The 20,251-nt window shown below is 36.8% G+C and overlaps 1 protein-coding gene across 1 annotated transcript in view; it reads right to left on the reverse strand.

The window, feature by feature from the left end:
• Positions 1-20,251, reverse strand: part of RPS6KA3 (ribosomal protein S6 kinase A3) — a 114,197-nt gene that overhangs the window by 50,039 nt on the left and 43,907 nt on the right. The window contains exons 3-4 of the mRNA XM_017540673.2: positions 7,940-8,056; positions 3,005-3,086 (exon numbers count right to left, since the gene is read on the reverse strand). Of these exons, the coding sequence (XP_017396162.2) occupies positions 3,005-3,086; positions 7,940-8,056 (199 nt within the window). The remainder of the gene's footprint in view (positions 1-3,004; positions 3,087-7,939; positions 8,057-20,251) is intronic.

The raw sequence follows: 20,251 nt of genomic DNA on the forward strand, positions 1-20,251 counted from the left end.
CCCGCCATCAGCTGGGACTACAGGCACAGGACACCACATTACACCTGGCTAATTACTGTATTTTTTCTAGAGATAAGGTCTCACTGTGCTGCCTAGCCTGGTCTTGAACTCTTGGGCTCAGGCAATCCTCCCACTTTAGCCTCCCAAAGTGCTGGAATTACAGGCATGAGCCACTATGCCTGGCCACATTCCTCTATTTTTCCAGTATGTATGTGACTTCTAACTTCTTGCTATTGTAAATAATCTTGCAAGAAGAATTTTCAAGCCTATGAATCCTTTTTTGAAGTTATTTCCTCAGGTTAATGTAGCAGCAATAATGGCTCTTTTTACTTATTTCAAAATTATTTTCCAATTTATGCTGCCATCATACGAAATGATAACATGCATTCATTCATTTAGAGAAAAGTTCTCACTCTGTCACCCAGGCTGGAGTACAGTGGTGTGATCACAGCTCACTGCAACCTCAAACTCCTGGGCTCCAGAGATCCTCTTGCCTCAGCCTCCAGAGTAGCTAAAATCACAGGCTTGCACCACTACACCCAGCTGATTTTTTTTTTTGTAGGGACAGGGTCTTGCTATATTGCTTTAGCTGGTCTTAAACTCCTGGCCTTAAGCCGTCCTCCTGCCTCGTCCTCCCAAAGTGCTAGGATTACAAGTGTGAGCCACTGCGCCCAGCAAACTTTATTATTTTAATATGGATCTTTGACCTTCACCAAAAATGAACATTGCCTCAAAGATTATTTATCTCCTTGTGTAAACTTTATTCAAAAATCCTCCAGATGGAGGATATAATGATATTTCTTATCAATTCCCAACTCCTTCATTCTTTTTATATTTATTAGTTGGAACTCTATTGCAAGAAAGAGTTTTCCCTTCTCCCCCATTAATTAATTTATGAATTAACCTATGGATTCTTATTTTATTCAACTGGGTTGTAATCTATCACTATCATTTATTATTGCAATGTTTAAGTTGTCCCAGATTTGGCCAGTAGAAGCCCCTTAGCCAACTCCTTATATTCATGTTTGAGGTAAACATTTCCCTGTTTTCCTATTTATACTATTTTTAATTGTATGAAATGTTAACAATTTTTGTATTACCCATTTTTTTGTAATTTGCTCAATATTTCCTTACAAGTTTCCTAGATATGTTAAGTTGTAAAATTCAGTTAGGGTGTGGTTTGTTATGATGCAGGGTTTAAGAGAAGACTAAATTGTTTTCCAGGTTGCTCAGGGGTATTTCTTTCTTTCTTTTTTTTTTTTTTGAGATGGAATTTCACTCTTGTCACCCAGGCTGGAGTGCAGTGGTTCCATCTTGGCTCACTGCAACCTCTGCCTCCTGGGTTCAAGCGCTTCTCCTGCCTCAGCCTCCTGAGTAGCTGGGATTACAGGCACCCATCACCACCATGCCAAGTTAATTTTTTTTGTATTTTTAGTAGAGACAGGGTTTCACCATGTTGGTCAGGCTAGTCTCAAACTCCTGATCTCAGGTGATCCGCCCTCCTCGGCTCCCCAAAATACTGGTATTACAGGCGTGAGCCACCGTGCCCGGCCGAGCTCAGGGGTATTTCAAACAAAATTTATGAAATCATTACCTAATTTCCCATTGTTCTGTATGCCTGTTTTGTCATACAGCATGGCAGGTACTCAATATTTTTGTAACAAATATACTAAAATATGATATATATATTTTGTTCCACTGATTCTATGCCTGTATTACTCCCCCCAATAACACACTGTTACTGCTATTTTAAGCTTTAGCATCTGAGAGAGCCTGTTCCCTTATTATTATTCTTTTCCAAAATATTCTGGATTCAGAAATAAAATTCTGAATTATTTTGTTAAGTTTTAAGGAAAATGCAACTGGAATCTTAATGACATTAAGCTAACTGAATGGCTAGAGGAGTAGTGAGATTCTTAACAGTTAGCCTTCTCTAACAGGAATTGGGCATTTATTTCCTTTCCTAGTTTCTTTTTGGTTTCTCAGAGTTTTGTAGTTTTCTTTATGTACATTATACACAATACAAATCCTGTTAAATATATAAAATCAAACTACTTTTGTTGGTTTTGTGTATGAACTCTCCGAGTTTCATCTATGTAGCTTTGTAACATGGGATTCATTAGTATAAAGTCACAAACGCAGTGATGGAAAGGTAGGGCATTGAGGATGTAATTTAATTTCCTGGTCCTAGCAAGAATCAAGTAAGTGGTAATGCCATGGGGTAGGACTGAATAGGAAAGAAAATATGTTCAGGAAGGGAGCAACACAATGGAAGCAAAGGACAGTGTTTATAGAGAGTGGTGAAATTTCTTGGGATATCCATGGTGGGTGACTAACTGGGAAAAATAGAAGTAATAAATGATCATTGCAAATATTCCAGAATATTTTAAAAGCTTTATAAATCACATGTAAATTGAAGACGAAAAAAATAGACTTTTAGTAATCAATACATAAAACATCTAGAGGTTATGAGGTTAAAATAAGTGATACCACTAAATTAAAAGGAAGAGTTAAGTATTTTTAAATTTATATACAATTTCTTCTTAACTACTTTTTACCTATGAGAGCCAAATCTTGCATTAGGGTTTTCAAAATCACAGGCTCAGAATAAAAACTTATTCGGAGACCAGATATCAAGATAATAAAGACCTTTAGAATAAAAGCTATTCTGCATCCAGTAAATCAGTAAGTTTTAAAAAACATTAAAATAATTATATAAATTTGAAGATGAATCAAACCCAGTTTTAATCTTTTAAATGTCTACTTGTATAAAATCCAGTATGAATTTATAACACTTCTTTTGTAACGTGGCAACTCTGATTCTCACTAGACATATGACTCCTAGCCCAGCAGGAAAAATTCACTAAAAGTCAGTCTAAATTTAAAGCTGGTAACAGGAACCTATTCAGAATGTAAATAACATGCCAAGGAGTCCCATGAGTTCTACTGAGACCTTTCAGTTTGTTTAGACTACATGAACATTACAAATAGCAGCAGCACTTACCTTTCAGTGTGGCCTTCTTCAATACCTTCATGGCATAAAGCTGCCTAGCATCAGAGCCTGAGATTTTTTTAACTAAGAAAACCTGCATAAATAAGAGAAAATAAATATTACAAAGTATTATAAACTATACTTTTGTTAAAATAAGACCCTGCTGTAATACAGTTTATTATTATAATATAGATCCTGATATACTATAGATTATTTCCCCTAAAGTGTACCAATTATAAATACTAGTTATAAACAGTGGTTATAACTTGAAGTGTCAATATAAGTGAATACATTTTTTTCATCCTGTTGTTTGCCAGTTCCCAAAGAGCATGTAACACTTTAAGACAGAAAAAAATCCTGAAACTACGTATGTATGAAGTAGATGGAAAAAAGCCCAAAATGTTTAAAGTACAGCACAGGTGGTATGATGGCTCTGCTTTTAACAAAACAAAAATTCTACTGAGTCCATCAAAATTGTTAAACAGGGGTTCCTCTTGACCACAATTTCCTGTTGATACAAGTATTCACTGATGAAGGGTCTTTTCTGTATACAAAAGCTGCACATAAATCTCACTGCTCAGTAGAACAATTTAAAACACTTACACTGAAGAATCCTATGCACAAATTAGTTAATGTGACTTAAGTCGGAATCCATCTCCCCACCTTTTTATGGTCAAATTATTACATATACCTAAATATGAAGAACACAATTCTTAGGTATGTTACTGGGCATCCTGACTTCCCAAATATTTGTGCAAAATGAATAAAGCCTGTTCTAAATAATTCATGGTCATTCTACAACGTGGCTAATACAAGACTACCAGTATATCCCTTCTACTAATTTTAACCATTAGGTTCATAATCATTTCCATTGAACCTTTAAATAGATACGCCAAATAGACTTGAATTTCAACTCTTTTTCCCTATCCATTATTTTGCAGCAGTGTTCTTATGCTGCAACAGGTGGGAAGAAGAGAGGCAATCACAATCAAGAATTAAGTTTAGGATCAGCTTTCATTCATCTGAATTAGCACATCAGGCTATCAGCACAAAATTGAAAAATGATTCATTCAACTGATTCTAGGACAAGGCAGTTTTTCACTTTGAGAAACTGTGCCAAGTCAATGGGAAATGACCCAAAATCAAGTGAAGAGCACCAAAACTTGCACAGAAAGCCTGATGCAGGGTGTGTTGCTCTCCTATAATCACCACCCCCTTCACTATGCCCCACATTTTAGCTCCTTTCAGCCAGTTAGTGAGGAGCCAACATGGGGAGAGAAAAGCATCCTTAATCAGGGTGGATCTAAGCTCTGGAATGATGTTTAAGTATTAAAGGTAATCAGAGATTATTAATATTTTTGATGGAAATAAAATTTAATTAGGTGGAGATAATTAGAATTTATTTGATATGTAATCATCCTTAAGATTCCCTAACCAAGTTTTTTGTTCCATTCTGTAAGAAAAATTCTCCTGGTGAATTCCAAACTTTCAAATGTTCTTTGAATGCATCTTCTTAATACTTCAGCAATTCTTAGTTTGCAAAGCACTTTCATAACCATTTGTAATAAATCATCATGTCAATTTCAGGAAGCAGACCTACTAAGCAATGCCTATTTTATAGCTGCCCAAACTAGGGCTTATGGGGTTAAGTAATTTGCTCAGTGTCAGAGTGGAGGTATTGGGACAAAGTTCATGTTAGTCACCCAGTATTCTGCTTCTGCTCAGGGTGCTCTTTATCTGTTCCCTTCCCAGTAACCAGGCAAGCCCAGCAGGAGCAATAGCGATCCCAGCTGCCATCACTTCCTCCACCAGAGCATTTCTGACCTTTTCTCACTCCCCCACGAAGCTATTCTAGTCTCTGACAGGTCATTCCTGTTTCCTTGGCTTACTCTGGCCTTTCAGAATGAGTAAGAAAGGAGACATCCTATTTTGAATGTTTGGTATTTATAGTATGATATTTAAGATACTTTTAAAGATATAAAAGGAGAAGCATGCTAATTCAAATAACTTAAATATTGCGTTCCCTGAAAATCTAATGTATAAAAATTATCCATCTATTTGAATTTACTGAGTGGTGTGATAATTCAATTTAATACCAGATATTATGTGCTTGACCTTTTATCATTTAATTATCATTACTATCCTATGGGGTCAAAACTATTACACACTCATTAATTCTTTCCAGAATTATATGCCAGGCATTGTGCTACTGGTTCAATGCTGAGACTGATACAAAGCATGACCCTTCACTCATGGAACATTTAGTTTATTTAGTAGGGGAGACAGCCACTAAACAAATAACTAAACAAATGAAAAACTGCAATTATGGCAAGTGCCATGAAGATGAGGTATATAATGTTTTGAGAGGGTATAACCAGGGAACATGACCTAGGCAGGATGGCAGGGAAGCTTCCTTGAGATCACCGGTGCAGGAGGAGCTAACAAGCTAAGGAAGAGGTAGGGGTAGAGCAGAGTGTTTCAGGCAGAAGGAATCGAATATGGAAAGGCTTTCTGGTGGGACGGAGCTTAAGGACTTGGGTCCTGATTAAGGATTAAAAAAGGCAGCCAATGTGACCAGAACACAGAGAGTGAAAAGTATGTAAACTGATCCTGGAGAGGTAGCTAGAGGCCAGACTGAGGGGCTCCTCAGTCATCTTAAGAATTCGTTGTTATTGCAAAAGCAAAGGGAGGCCACTGAAGGATTATGGGGGATAGAGTAAAAGATTAATTCATGTTGGCTATCAGTAAATAATGGATCAAGGCAAGAATACATTTGGAAAGACCCAGTTAGGAGACCCCTTTGAAAGACCACGAAGAAAGGTGGTAGCATATTCTGGAGGGGTGGCAGGCAGGCTTTGAGACATCTTTACTGAATCTACAGCACTTGGTGATAGATAAGACTGGGGCCAGGTTAGAGTTGGATAGGGGAGGTAGGGACTAGAAATATACATCAAGAATGCTTCCCAAATTTCTGAATTGCTTAATGAGAGAAAAATGAAATAGAACAGTTTGAGGCTTAGGGAAAGATGAGTTTGGTCTCAGACATGTTGACTTTAAAGTGCTTTTGTGACACAGAAAAAGAATAAGCAGCTGTGCATAAGAATTCAGAGCTTGGAGGAGCAATCTAGATTGGAGACAGAAATCTGTTACGTCAGCTGTATGTGAGTGACAATTAAGAGAGCAGGCACAGAGAAAATCAATCAGTAGAGTATTAGTAATAGAGAAGAAGGTATCCTAGAATGGAACCTTGAACTTCAATATTTAATGACCAGCTAGAGGAAGGAAATGGGGACCCAAGAGGTTAAGTACACACACTTGTTCAAGCACACACAGTGAATAAATAGAAGAAAAAAAATTGAAGTCTGGCTGACCTAGAGTCCAAACTTACAACCATTATGCTCTGCTGGCTACTTATTCTACATCTGGATTAAAAGCATCGTTTTGGGTTCAAAAGAGGTTAACAACTGTAACAAATTACCTATGTTAGCCAAGAATTGCTAAATAGTCCCAGTAAAATACACAAGAGAGTTAAACTGGTGCTGCTCTGAAACTTGCAAAGCATGGTATCTTCAAATGTTTCCTTACAGAGAGGTGGTAAGGAATCACTGCATCATGAAAGTTAAATACAATTTCCAAATTTTCCTCTTGCCAAGAAACAATCTAGACCAGTGATCCCCAACTTTTTTGGCACCAGGGACCAGTATCATAGAAGACAACTTTTCCACAGACTGGCACAGTGGAAGGGGGAGATGATGTTGGGATGAAACTGTTCCACCTCAGATCATCAGGCATTAGATTTTCATAAGGAGTGCACAACCTAGATCCCTCGCATGTGCACTTCACAATAGGGTTCGTGCTCCTATGAGAATCAAATACTGCCACTGATCTGACAGAAGGTGGAGCTCAGGCAGCAATGCTCACCCAGGTATTGGGGACTCCTGGTCCAGACAGATCAAGTAGTAGTAATTATAATGCTGTACTTCTCAAAATGGAGTACAGAAGTGCCCCTGAGGTGTGAAGTATGTATGTACGGGGTGGGAGGCAAGCACTACATGAAAAACACTGATAAAGATGTTGCATCTTTGGCCCGCCGTGGTTGCTCACACCTGTAATCCCAGCACTTTGGGAGGCTGAAGCAAGTGGAGAGCTTTGAGTGCGGGAGTTTGAGACCAGCCTAGGCAACATGGCGAAACCCCATCTCTACAAAAAACACACAAATTAGCTGGGCGTGATGGCATGTGCCTGTGGTCCTAGCTACTCGGGAGGCTGAGGCTGGAGAATCACTTGAACCTGGGAGGCAGAGGTTGCAGTGAACTGAGATCATGCCTCTGTAACTCTGGCCTGGGTGACAGAGGCAGACTCTGTCTTCTAGAGGAATTTTACTTGGTAGCTTTGGGAAACATTTTTTGATATTAAAAACAAACACGATGATACTGAATAAAATGCAAACTTTGCATTCATTTTAAAGACAAGCCAGTAGTCAAGAAAATTTCAAACTTGTAGCAGTAACCCCCAACCGTACTTCTTTGGGAGCAATTATTCACTTTATGCTGGTAATAGAGTATGCTGGAAGGGAGGCTGAGATGCACTGTTATATCGTATTGCAAGATCACCTTCCATCCCTACCCAAGGACTCAAAAAGAGGCCAGTGTATCAAGGGAATATCTTGTGATTTTAAACCATTCAAGAATCACAATTGGAGAGGTCATGTGGTCTTGAAGATAAAGTATGAAGCAAATACTACCAATTTACTAGTTTCCAATGTACTTTTGAATGACTTTATTCACTTTCCCACACTTATTGATAGTGAGAAATGTAAAAACACAGAAAACACTGCTAGTAGGAAGACTGGTATTAATTCATAAAATACTTCTGTTTCCCCATGTGTGTGAAATACATATGAATTCCAAAAAACAACTTTTAAAAAAGCACACACTTATGACTTACCTTTCCAAATGATCCCTGCCCTAATACTTTTAAAAGTTCAAACTGGGAAGGATCTGCCTTTTCATGTCCTTCCTTTACATGATGTGTGATTGCAATTTCTTTGATACTGACTTCTTCCTGTTGAGGTAAATATAAGGGGAGCAAACAGAGTTAGCCAGAGCTATTTTCTCCTGCTAAAAATCAAACAATACAAATTTAATCATACTAGAAATTAATTAGAAATCAATCTAATTTCTAAGTATATTAGAAATCCTGAAATTAACATACTAAAAGCCACCCTTTACCAACGTATCAAGTGTATATGCCACAAATATATACTTTCAGGGTAAATGTCAGAGACAGTATTATACCAGCCTATCACATAGGCCAATTTAACCTCTACATGACATTTAGTACTAAGAATTTTCCAGTCTTCGTTCTCTCTACTGGAGATAATTAGAATAGTTTTATTGGGTTGGGGCAGAGGGTGTAAAGAAGTCTGAAAGTAACAGATCGGAGTAATCTGCTGTGCTCTGGTGTATGGTTATATTACTCAGAACTAATGCTATTAAAAAATAAATCAACTATTTATTGAGGAGAGGGGTTGAAAAATATTCCAGGGTAAACATGGAGATTTCTAACCTCAATGTAGCTGTTTAAGTACACTGAAGTTTTATCCCTTTGAAATGTCTAAGTTACTTTCTGTTTCTGGAATAATCTAGGATCTCAGAGGGGAGAAAGGAGTAACTCAAAAACACAAAATCAGAAAAGATTTAACATTTGGATGGAGAATCAGACATGGAAAAAAACGACTATTCAGCATGATGGAACAGTGAGAGGTATCTAGGTTAAGAGAAGGATTTTAAAAGACAGTGGACATTTTTATATATTTGAGAAAAAGTATCATAACAAAGAGAAAATATATGAAATACCCACACAGGATTTCAATTGCTTATGTGAGATCAGCAGACTAGGTTACCTTATTTAATCAAGACACAAACTGTTTGTTAATAGTCAAAAATTACAACAAAACAAAATCTGACCAAATCAGAAACATAAACCTGTCAAATAAAGACTATCATTTCTATTTTGTTGACTATAATTTTTTTTCTAGGTGCGTTAGGTACCATTAGTAGAATCTCAATGTGTTATGTGAACATAAATAATCCATTGTTTTTGTTATTATTGTATTCCATACAAACTTTTGTGCTCAATTAACATTTTCTGAGATGTCCTTAGAATGTTGGCAATAAAAAGAATTACAAAGATTTCTCAAAAGGACATACCATAATATCCTAACATGGTAGCTTTTGAAAATGAGTAGTAAAAGGAAAAAAGCTCCCAGAAGAGGAGAAAAAGGAATTCTGGCCCACTACTTTATTTCTCAGACAGAGGCTGTAATTTGTAGGTTATTTACTACTTAGGCAGTTCAATCATATTGGACTCTCCTAGAACTTCGGCAACAATAATCAAATCATTTCCTAACATCAGTTTAGATCTTTATTTCATAATTTCCTGTGCATTATGTCCTTTAATTCTCACAACAATCCTGTGCAGTAGGTATTAGCATAGAACCAAGCATTAGCTGACTCTTAAGATGCTACCTCTTTCCTCCAAATAAGACCAAGGTACAAGGGTTTCAGACACCCTTTTCTCCAAATAAGACTAGAAATTCAGCAAATACTGAGCACCTACCACATATCAACTCTGTGTTAGGTGTTTTTTTATGTTTTATATTCATGCTTCATGACAAATCTTTGTTCACATATTAATGTTAGAGAGAACTGATGTAACATAAACAAGTAAACCTTAGAACAAGCATAAACATTTCAGAGTTTTCTATGTACTTCCCCCATTTACCAGTAGCAATGTGACAGATCCTCTAAAAACAAACTGGTTTGAATATTCTACAGCCTGAACTTTAAAGAGATTAATTGAAGGCAGAAAAGATCACAAGCCAGTAAGTGGTAAACTTAGGGCTCAATTCTAGGTCTCCTGACTTTAAAAACAAGGCCCTTACCATTACACCACACTGAGATCAATGACAGGAAACCTATAGACTTATGACCCTGGTCTTTGTAACTGGTCTGTTAGCTCAGCTGATTACAGCAGTGTTCTTTGAACTTTTTGGTAGCACATCCTTAGCAGAAAAAACAAAAAAACAACTACATACACAATACTTGTATCCTTAAAATTATATACACGTAAAAAAGTTATCTTCTTTTCTATACCCCAAAGTGCTGTCACATCACACTTTGAAGACTAATGGATTACAGACTTGAACTCATGGGGCCAACTTCATGGGCTGGATTCCAGTATGTGTCAGTTAGCCTTGTATTTAAAAAACAAAAAACAAAAAACAACTATCTGTTCAACAGCCTAACTGGAATCTAGCAGCCATTTATGCCTTTAAATCATGAGGTCATGAAGAACTTTACTTTGTAATGTTAAATATTTTTTACCATTTTTCTTTTTTAGGTAAGTGGAATGTGATTTATCAGGTTACGGTATTTTTCCACCTTACATTTCATAGCAAATATGTACAAAAATTGTTTGTCACAAATAAAGATGCAACACAAGCAGGGAAGAACAATCACTGAATTATAAACACATTCCATTTTGTAGCAGGCATACAGGATCAACCCTTACCCTAAAATAGTGTGAGCTACAATCAGGCCAAGAATTTCAAAATACATAGCAATTACTACTCTCATCTTTGATGACTACCCTTCCTTTCATCTCATGTCAAATAAGTTACTAAAAACTGCAGTCTGGCCAGGCATGGTGGCTCACGCCTGTAACCCCAGCTTTTTGGGAGGCCGCGGCAGGTAGATCACCTAAGGTCAGAAGTTCAAGACCAGCCTGGTCAACATGGTGAAACCCCGCCTCTAGTAAAAATTCAAAAATTAGCCAGGCATGGTGGCGAATGCCTATAATCCCAGCTACTTGGGAGGCTGAGGCAGGAGAATCACTTAAACCTGGGAGGCAGAGGTTGCAGTGAGCAGAGATTATGCCACTGCACTCCAGCCTGGGCAACGAGAGCGAGACACTGTCTCAAAAGAACAACAAAAAAAGTAGAGTCTAGGTTGGGCAATATAGTGAGACTTTCTCTCTACCAAAATTTTTAAAAAATTAGCTACGTGTGCTGTTGGTGTGAGCCTGTAGTCCCAGCTACTCAGGAAGCTGAGACATAAGGACTGCTTGAGCCCAGGAGGTCGAGGCTACAGTGAGCCATGATCATGCCACTGCACTCCAGCCTGGGCAACAAAGCAAGATCCTGTCTCAAAAGAAAAAAAAAAAGTAGTGTCTCCCTTTGGTCCCTTCCGTATAACGACCACATGCCGAAACACTTACTATGTATCAAGTATAGTATTGAGAACACTTTTCATTCTTTCTTTTTCTATTTCCGGTGGTATCATCAGGGTACAAACCTTCATTATCTTTCATCTAGAAAACTGAAACTAGATTGGTTACTCATAATATCCCTTTCCACCTGGGTCCAATTCATCTTTCTGAAAAATTCATTTTCTGAAATTATACAGCTCCAGTCATTTGACCAGGCTGTTCAAAAACTCCAAGCTTTCTCAAATTAAATGTACTACTTCACCTTGGCATTCGAGGTCCTCTATTATATGGCCTCAACCAACTTTTGTGATATTATCTCCCAACATTCTCTTACACATAGCCTGTTGTCAACCTAGGTTATTTCTTATTCCCTAAATTTTTTGTTTTTAAAATCAAAGTAATACATGCACACTGGTAATAAACAGTGGCAGAATAGCTTATGGTGAAAAGCAAGTCTCTTCTCACCCTCATGCCTGGACTTGAAAAAAAAATTAGTTCTGCATCTACTTTGATAATTTCTTAGTTTATCAACCTTAAGACAATGTCTACTGACTTAAAATAAGAAAAGTGAGGGCCTTACTTATATTATGCCCCTTCATTTCATCATCTTCCTCTCCATTCTTTGGCAATTATATTACCTTTACATAAACTTCTTGTCTTTTCTCTGTTGGACAGAATCCTAACTCTTCCCCTTGAAAAAGGAGGCTAATATGTAGCTGTATATAATTTTATTAATATTAAGGTTATTAATTTTAAGAAAATTAACATTTTCTCCTGCACTTCTAGCTGTAATTTTATTAATATTAAGGCTATTAATTTTAAGAAAATTAACATTTTCTCCTGCAATCACAACCAAATCATTCATGCTGTCTCTATAGCCTGATTCTAAAGTTGAAAGCCTATATACAACAGCATTCATATCATCGTGACAATATATGGTTCATATGAAGGCTAGGTAATATATTAAATTTCCTTTTATATGAGTCCATGACTCCCAGGCCAGTCCAAGGGGACTTTAAAAAACAAAACAAAACAACCCCCCCCGCCCCACTTCATTAAATGTTTACATTCATGATAAATTTTACTTTGATTCCTATTCGGATCATGGATTTCTCATGCACTTTTCTATTTTTTCCTGTTTTTAACAGCCTTCCACTATTCTTGTAGAAAGGGAGAAGTAATTTGACCATTATTCTTATTATTTTCTTAGCCCTTAGCAGTATTTTTTATTCTTCTGAGAGCTCTTTTCTATCCTGGAGACCTCTCTCACCCTCCCATCCCAACTAGTGTTTCTGTAGGCCCGCTGCACAGCTATCACCTTGGCATAGCTCTTCAGTGGTTTTCTGGTTGAACCCAGTTTTCAGTTTCCTATGTCTCTTTCTTAGATTACCCTCTTGTAACTTCCTAAGAAAGATAATGTGGAAGAAAACTTTCTGAACATCACGTATCTGTAAATGTTTTTATTTATTTATTTGAGATGGAGTCTCACACTGTCATCCAGGCTGTAGTGCAGTGATGCGATCTCGGCTTGCTGCAATCTCCGCCTCCTGGGTTCTAGCAGTTCGCTGGCCTCGGCCTCCTGAGCAGCTGGGACTACAAGCATGCGCCACCATGCCCAGCTGTTTTTTTTTTTTTTTTTTGTATTTTTAGTAGAGATGGGGTTTCACCATGTTGGCCAGGATGGTCTCGATCTCCTGACCTTGTGATCCGCCCGCCTCAGCCTCCCAAAGTGCTGGGATTACAGGCGTAAGCCACCATGCCCGGCCACACATCTGTAAATGTTTTTGTCTTCGCATTTGTACAGTTTGGCTTGGTATCAAATTCCAGAAAAAAAAAATCTTGCCTCCAGTTCTGCTGATGAGATGGGTGATGCTAGTCTGTTCACACTTTTTGCTAGGTCTGGTTTTTCTTTCTGGAAGCTTTAAAGATTTTCTCTGTCCTTGTGTTTCTGAAATTCCGTACTAGTGAGATAAATAGGGTCTTCTTCCCTTCAGAATGCTAGATGCTTGGTGAACCTTTATAATCTAAAGACCTGAATTCTTTATCTTTGTGGGGAATTCTAACATATCTTTGATAATTTCTTTCCATCCATTTTTCAGAGCTTCTCTTTTTGTGACTCCTGTACTAGTTGAATATTGTATGTCTGAAATGGAATCCTTTATGTCATTTTTTATTATATTTTCTATTTCCACTTTTAAAAAATTTTTTTGAGATGGGGTCTCGCTTTGTCACCCAGGCTAAAGTGCAATGGTGTGATCTCAGCTCACTGCAGCCTCAGCCTCCTGGGCTCCAGCAATCCTCCCACCTCAGCCTCCCCAGTTGCTAGAACTACAGGGATGCGCCACCACACCTGGCTAATTTTTTGATTTGTTTGTAGAGAAAGGGTCTCACCATGTTGCCCAGACTGGTCTCGAACTCCTGGGCTCACACAATCCGCCTGCCTTGGCCTCCCAAAGTGCTGGGATTATAGGAATGAGCCATCACGTCCAGCACTGTCTCTACTTTTCTGAGAGACTTTCTTGACTTTACCTTTCCACTTTCATACTAAATTTTTTATTCTGGCAAATCTTAATTTTTTTTTTTTTTTTTTGAGACGGAGTTTCACTCTTGTTACCCAGGCTGGAGTGCAATGGCGCGATCTCGGCTCACCGCAACCTCCGCCTCCTGGGTTCAGGCAATTCTCCTGCCTCAGCCTCCTGAGTAGCTGGGATTACAGGCACGCGCCACCATGCCCAGCTAATTTTTTGTATTTTTAGTAGAGACGGGGTTTCACCATGTTGACCAGGATGGTCTCGATCTCCTGACCTCGTGATCCACCCGCCTCGGCCTCCCAAAGTGCTGGGATTACAGGCTTGAGCCACCGCGCCCGGCAAACCTTAATTTAAAGTAAATTTTCAAGTGTTCCTTTTCTTAGAGTGTGTGTGTGTGTGTGTGTGTGTGTGTGTGTGTGTGTGTGTGATTTTTTTTAAGAGCATCTTCCTCTACTCCCTACCCTCTTATCCCCAAAATAGATGCAATCGTTTCAAACCTCTTTGAGGACCCAAACAGGGATTTATAAAATATTTTTCTAAATCAGGGCTCAGAGCGTATGGAAAATACTCTTGAGGGTGGAGAGAAAAGATCAATTCCTGTGGCAAGTTCGACATTGGCTCAAGTTTCAAAAACCTGTCACTGTTTTATCCTGAACATGCTTTTCTGTTCCAAGTTTAAATTTTGTAAGACCTAAATTTTAACTAATCACAGCAGCAAACTATTTTCTAACTACTTTATCTATATGCAAAATTACAGCAGTATAATAGGCAAAATATCCTGGGTTAAGATCTCAATGCCCAGATTGTACTTAATGTCACCAAATCATGGGAACATGACTATTTTAGAAATGAATCTAAGGTTTGACTAGGACATAATACTAATGCTTGGGCAATCTTAGACAACAGGTAGGAAAGCAACAATGTACTTTTCTAGCTCATACTTGGAATCTAATGAGATGGATGCAGAAAGGAATATCAGATTTCCAAGGGCACTGATAAGCCAAGAACAGACTGACAGATGCATGTGACAAACATATCTTATGTCACTAAATCACTAAATCACCTGTTACTGAAATAAATCTGTCACATGAAAACATAAAATTAGTTTCACCTGACATTTTGTAAAATTGTGTTTTTGCCTGTAAGTACATGGTAAAGCAGCTATATTAATAGTTTTATGGAAAAATAATTCTGTTAATTAACTGGAGCATAGATATAAATTATATATATTCTAATTATTCTGTGAGGCTCCCATATTTTTACATTCTCTGGTACAACTGTATTTTAAATGACACATGGATATCTGTCCATTCATTACCATAAAAAACTTACTTTGTGCATTTAAAAATAGTAATAATAAATTCCATGTTACTGTTTTTACAAAGTCTATGTTTATTTCATAAGCAAAAGTAGGCAAAATTTTGAGGATGGCAGCAGAGCTACATCACGCCTGTTTCATTCTTCCTACATTTCCACTCCTTTCAGACATTTGCCACCTTCCTTGGCCTAGGTGTTCAATACCCTTAAGCTATGTATGGGAATTCACGAATTCATTCATCCATTCAGACATTCAGTTTTGAGCACCTGATACATGCTTGGTGCTCTTCTAGGCACTGAGATATACAATAAGTCAAATGGACCAAAAACTTTGCCTTTTTGACAACAGACCAAATAATAATAGGTAAATAAATGTTAGAACATGATAAATACTATGAGGAAAAGATACTGAGTTGAGTAAAGGGATGAGAATAGCAGACATGGAAGTGGGGGTTGTAATTTTCAATAAAGTAGTCAGCGCAGGCTTTATTAAGATATGCTATTTGAGAAAGACCTGAGGGAGGTAAGGAAGTCAACTACCTAGGGGAAAAGCATTCCTGGCAGAGGGACAAGCCAGTACAAACGCCAGAGTGGGAGCACACCTGGACACTAGAGTTTGGATCAGAGGGTATGAAAGAGAGGTAGAGAAGAATGAGGTCAGATAGAGAACTAAAACACAGGTGGCTCTCCTGCTTTTGTTATTTCCTGAATGCCTAGTTCCAATGAAAATGTTTCTGATCTATGACGTACTCTGTTAGGACCATTCCTTTTGGTTGGAAGGTCATTCAAATTATGGGCCAGGTATTGTACTAGGTATTAGAGATACTAAGATAATTTACCGGGATCTCAAAGATTTGTTATTAGACAGGACCCCTGATGGATAAAACAAAGTCAGTTCAGTTGAAACATATAATTTTAGAAATTCTGTAGAGTGTCATTTTGGACATCATGGAAAAATGGGAGGAGAAAATTTATGGGCAGGTAAATCTTTCGGTGTTTCTCAGTCACACGGAAAGCCACCCAGTTTTTTTTCCCAGGACCAACAAAAGGTCTTAGGTTTATACCCCAATGGTCTTTAAGGTCCACTTTTTAGTGGGGAAAAAAAGAATCTAATGTTTTCTTTTCAAGTTGTGAAAGAAAAATATCATTTTGATCTTAAAATGTAAAAAGGATTAAAGAAAAGAAACTGAAATTAATGCTATCTATTTGAATTATCGAAAACCTAATATTGTAACATGCTAAGAAAACAAACTGAGAGATATTAACTGATTTCAAAGAATGATTCAACATTTGGCATTATGCCCTGCCTTGTATACATAATTTCCTTTTCCTCCCCTCCCTTGAGTCAGGAAGTGTGTTCTTGAGGCATTTGTATTTTCTAAATTGTTTTGAATGCCAGAAAACATTATTGAAGCTTGAAGTAAAATATTTAAATGTTCTTTGGTAAAAGTCAGTAAGTATTTTCTAACCATGGATATGTAACCATTTTTTGTTGTACCATAAAAAAGACCTTACAAATGAAAAATTTGTTTGCCCCTTAAATGTCATTCTAAATTTAAGTAATTAAGCTATCATCCTTTATATAGATACCTATAGTTCTATAATACACAGTTTTTTAATTTTAAAAAGATATGTTAACCTTTTTTTAGACAATCAAAATACATAAAAATTATTTGGCTGTGACACAAAATTAGGCTGGTTATTCAAGCCATGGTATGAAACTACGTATTAATATATTCTAGATTACAATCTGACTGAATTCAATTTACTTCATTTGCTAATAGAATGATAAATAAGCTCAACATTTTTCATTTAACCAAATTCTTTAAGCGAGCTTTAAGCTCGTTTAAGTCAGCTCCTTTTATCCATGTTTGAGAAAACAACAAGCTGGTTCTCCAGATAAACATTACTAATCACTGCCACAAAGAGCAGAGTTTTCTCCCAATCTACCGATTGGCAAATTTAATTCTCTTTAAAGAGCTGCTGGATGGCACAATTCTCATGGCAAAACATCAAGCTGATTTTGGCAGGATTGTAGATTAAATATATTGCAAATTAACATCCACTAAGCCCATTTTAACAGAATAATTCTTTGAAAATTGTTTCTACTCTAAGATAAAATTACTTGCTTAAATTACTTAAACGTAGAGTTGCTTAAAAACTTTCTTTTACAGGAACCGATTTCCACCAAAATGTGATTTTAAGTTATTGACTGCTTAAAATAACATACTCTCCTGCCCACTAAAGTTGTTCTCATTATAGTAATCTTCTAAATATTAGCAAATTTGTAATTCTGTTTATGCCTGGTTTAATGCTGAAAGTTACAGTCATTTGTTTTACTATACAAAATTACAAACACTAACAAGATAAAAATTACTCTAGCACTAAAAAAGTGTAAAAATAAGTTGACAACATATACAGAACTGAAATGTATAATACACATAACTGGCTTACTTTTAGTAAACAGATATATTATCCTTTAAAAATTCTATCAAAACTGGCTTTGAATTTTGAAAAGTTGCTTTAAAGAACATATAAAACGAAATAACTATTTAATTACTATAATTAGAGTTAGCGCCAACGAAAACATTTTATTCTTTAAAAGAAGCTGAACAGAGCTTACCTGTATAGAGCGAACACGAAAAGACAAAAATTTAAACATGGCTATGAAACCATGATGGTATCAAAAGAATTTCTGCCAGTAAAACTTAAGTTAGAAAGGGAAGGCCAAGCCCTTGCAAAGTTTTCTCCTACCAGCTGTTCCGGCAATTAGAAAATTTCCTGTCAGGCGGGTCCTGAAAATGCTAGAAAAAGAGGCCGGACAATTTTCCTGTGGTAAAAGAAAGAAGAAACCTGCCGGTAGGGGCACTAATGTAGCTGGATAGGTAGGGAGGCCAGAACAGGAAACCAAAACAGATTTGCTGATAGCCAAATCCTGTTGAAATGTTCTTTTCTCCTGGTTCCCAGCAATCCGGACAATTTTCACAAGCAGTGAAACAAAAGTTATTATTTTAGAATCCTGAGAAATGCCAGAATTTCTTAACTATATGACTCTTTAAAGCAACTGAAACTAGTTGCCACTACTAAACTACTAAAAGTTGCTAAACTGATGCACATGTGGAATTTGACCCTTTGCGGTGTTTATACACACACTCAAGCTGTGGTCTCAAGGCAATTTTAAGGTTATACACAGGCATGTCATGGGTGTTCCCTGTCAATGAAGAAGAGTTTCATAACTATAGGTAGAAAATAAAGACCATAGGCAAGAAACTTTAAAAACTGTGATGTAAGGACAAATGCTACCTGTCTTAAATGAAAGTAAATCACTTTTGAATTTATGTTAGTTATAAGCCTTAATTATCAACCAGGTTAAAGACTTAAAGGCCTACAGCTAAAATTCATATTCCTAGTTGATAAAATCTAAGATTAAAAAAAAGTCCAATCCTTGGGTTTATTAGCAAAATGGAACACTTAAGAATCCATCTTGGAAAAGAAGGAGGGGTCAAGCTACCATATAATTCCTTACTCCATTTCATTTCATCCTTTAATACCTTACAGAAGTTTTTCTAAGGTACTGTGCTTTAGAAAATTATAAGTATGCCAATATTCAGAACACAATCACTGTAATAGTGGCATTTAGAACAACCAAAGGACAGCAGCTTCAAGAGTTGTGGGATAACGCTCTACTTAATGAACATTTAATCTATGTGGAACCAACAAAAACCTAAAGTGTTAATCTACACAGTCTGTAAGAATTTAATAAAATGATGGACATTTCAAAACCTGAAGACACTCTAGAAAATACGAAGAATAATCAGCTCACTTTCTGGATGAAGAAACTGCGGTCCAGGTAGGCCCATATTTGGTGATAGAGCTATCTATAATGGGGGTCCAGTTTAGTACCCATTTATTGAGCAAACATTAGAGAGCCCATTATGTGCTACAGATCCTACATGAAAAGCCAGGGCTCTTCCTCCTCTATCAAATTTTTATGAAAATGTTCTGTAAACAAACTAATGGAAGTTGAAGAATAACTTAAAAAAAAAAAACTTGCTCAATTTAAAAAATTATCTTATATAACCAAATACATTAGCAGCAACAGGAAACCCAAATAAATATCCAATATAGAACTATGAATTCTGCCTGGAAAATTGTGTACTTCTCTTGTTTAAAAACACATGCCTCAATTTTTCAGCAAGGAAGGTACTTAGGAACTCTTCCATCTCCCAAAAGGAATTACTTGACTCCTTACACTAAAAGGGCAGCGAGGCTAGGACAACCACCTAACACAGAACGGCAGGCTGAACATGAGATGGCTCTTGAAACTATGCCAGGAAAAAGCAAACATCATGCTTACTGCACAACTCATAAAGTAGGATATCTCTATAAGTAGCAGTCAGACTTTATTCAAGTAATATTTTTAAACGTGAGCAACCAAATATCAAAGTTTAAGTTTTTTAAACTTAAAGGATTAGTGAAAATTGGCTTTAATTACTACTAGTGCTCAGGTTAATAATTCACATTTTGCCATGTGTTTTGCTTTTCATACTGGCACTAAGAAATGAAGCAATATTTCAGACACCAAAATCTGAAATAAGTCTCTGAGTTGAAATTGATACCATAATTAAAACTGTGGTATCGCTATAAAAGACAAACAGAGCAACAGAAAAGAATAAATGTGGCACTGTACATCAGAGGGAGATGTTAGGACATATGGTTACATGTTTGGAGAATGTAGACACCGTAAAGTATTAATACAGATTTGATTATGAAATTTTAAAAGGGTTTTACATTAAAAGGCACCATAAACAAAGTTAAAAAGACTAGCTCATGTGATTGGAATTCCTTATACTCCCATTACAAATCATCAATGAGCAATTGCTTTATTCAGGTGTTATCTATCTCCTAACCAGAATGTGAGCTCTTCAAGTTCTTTGGTACATCTCTTATGGTATTTATTACTGTTTAAGCACATCCCATTGCCCAGATTAATCTTGAGATTAATACCAAATATCACACAGTAAGACCTCAAATAAATGGCTGCCTAAATAAGTATCATATGCTGAAATCTGAAATGGATACTACTTGTGTGGTGGTGCACATGAAACTAGATGCGTTCTTTTTTTCCATCCATATATTT

The sequence above is a fragment of the Cebus imitator genome, unplaced genomic scaffold (assembly GCF_001604975.1).
Source record: "Cebus imitator isolate Cc_AM_T3 unplaced genomic scaffold, Cebus_imitator-1.0 Scaffold128, whole genome shotgun sequence".
In the NCBI taxonomy this organism is placed as follows: Eukaryota; Metazoa; Chordata; class Mammalia; order Primates; family Cebidae; genus Cebus; species Cebus imitator.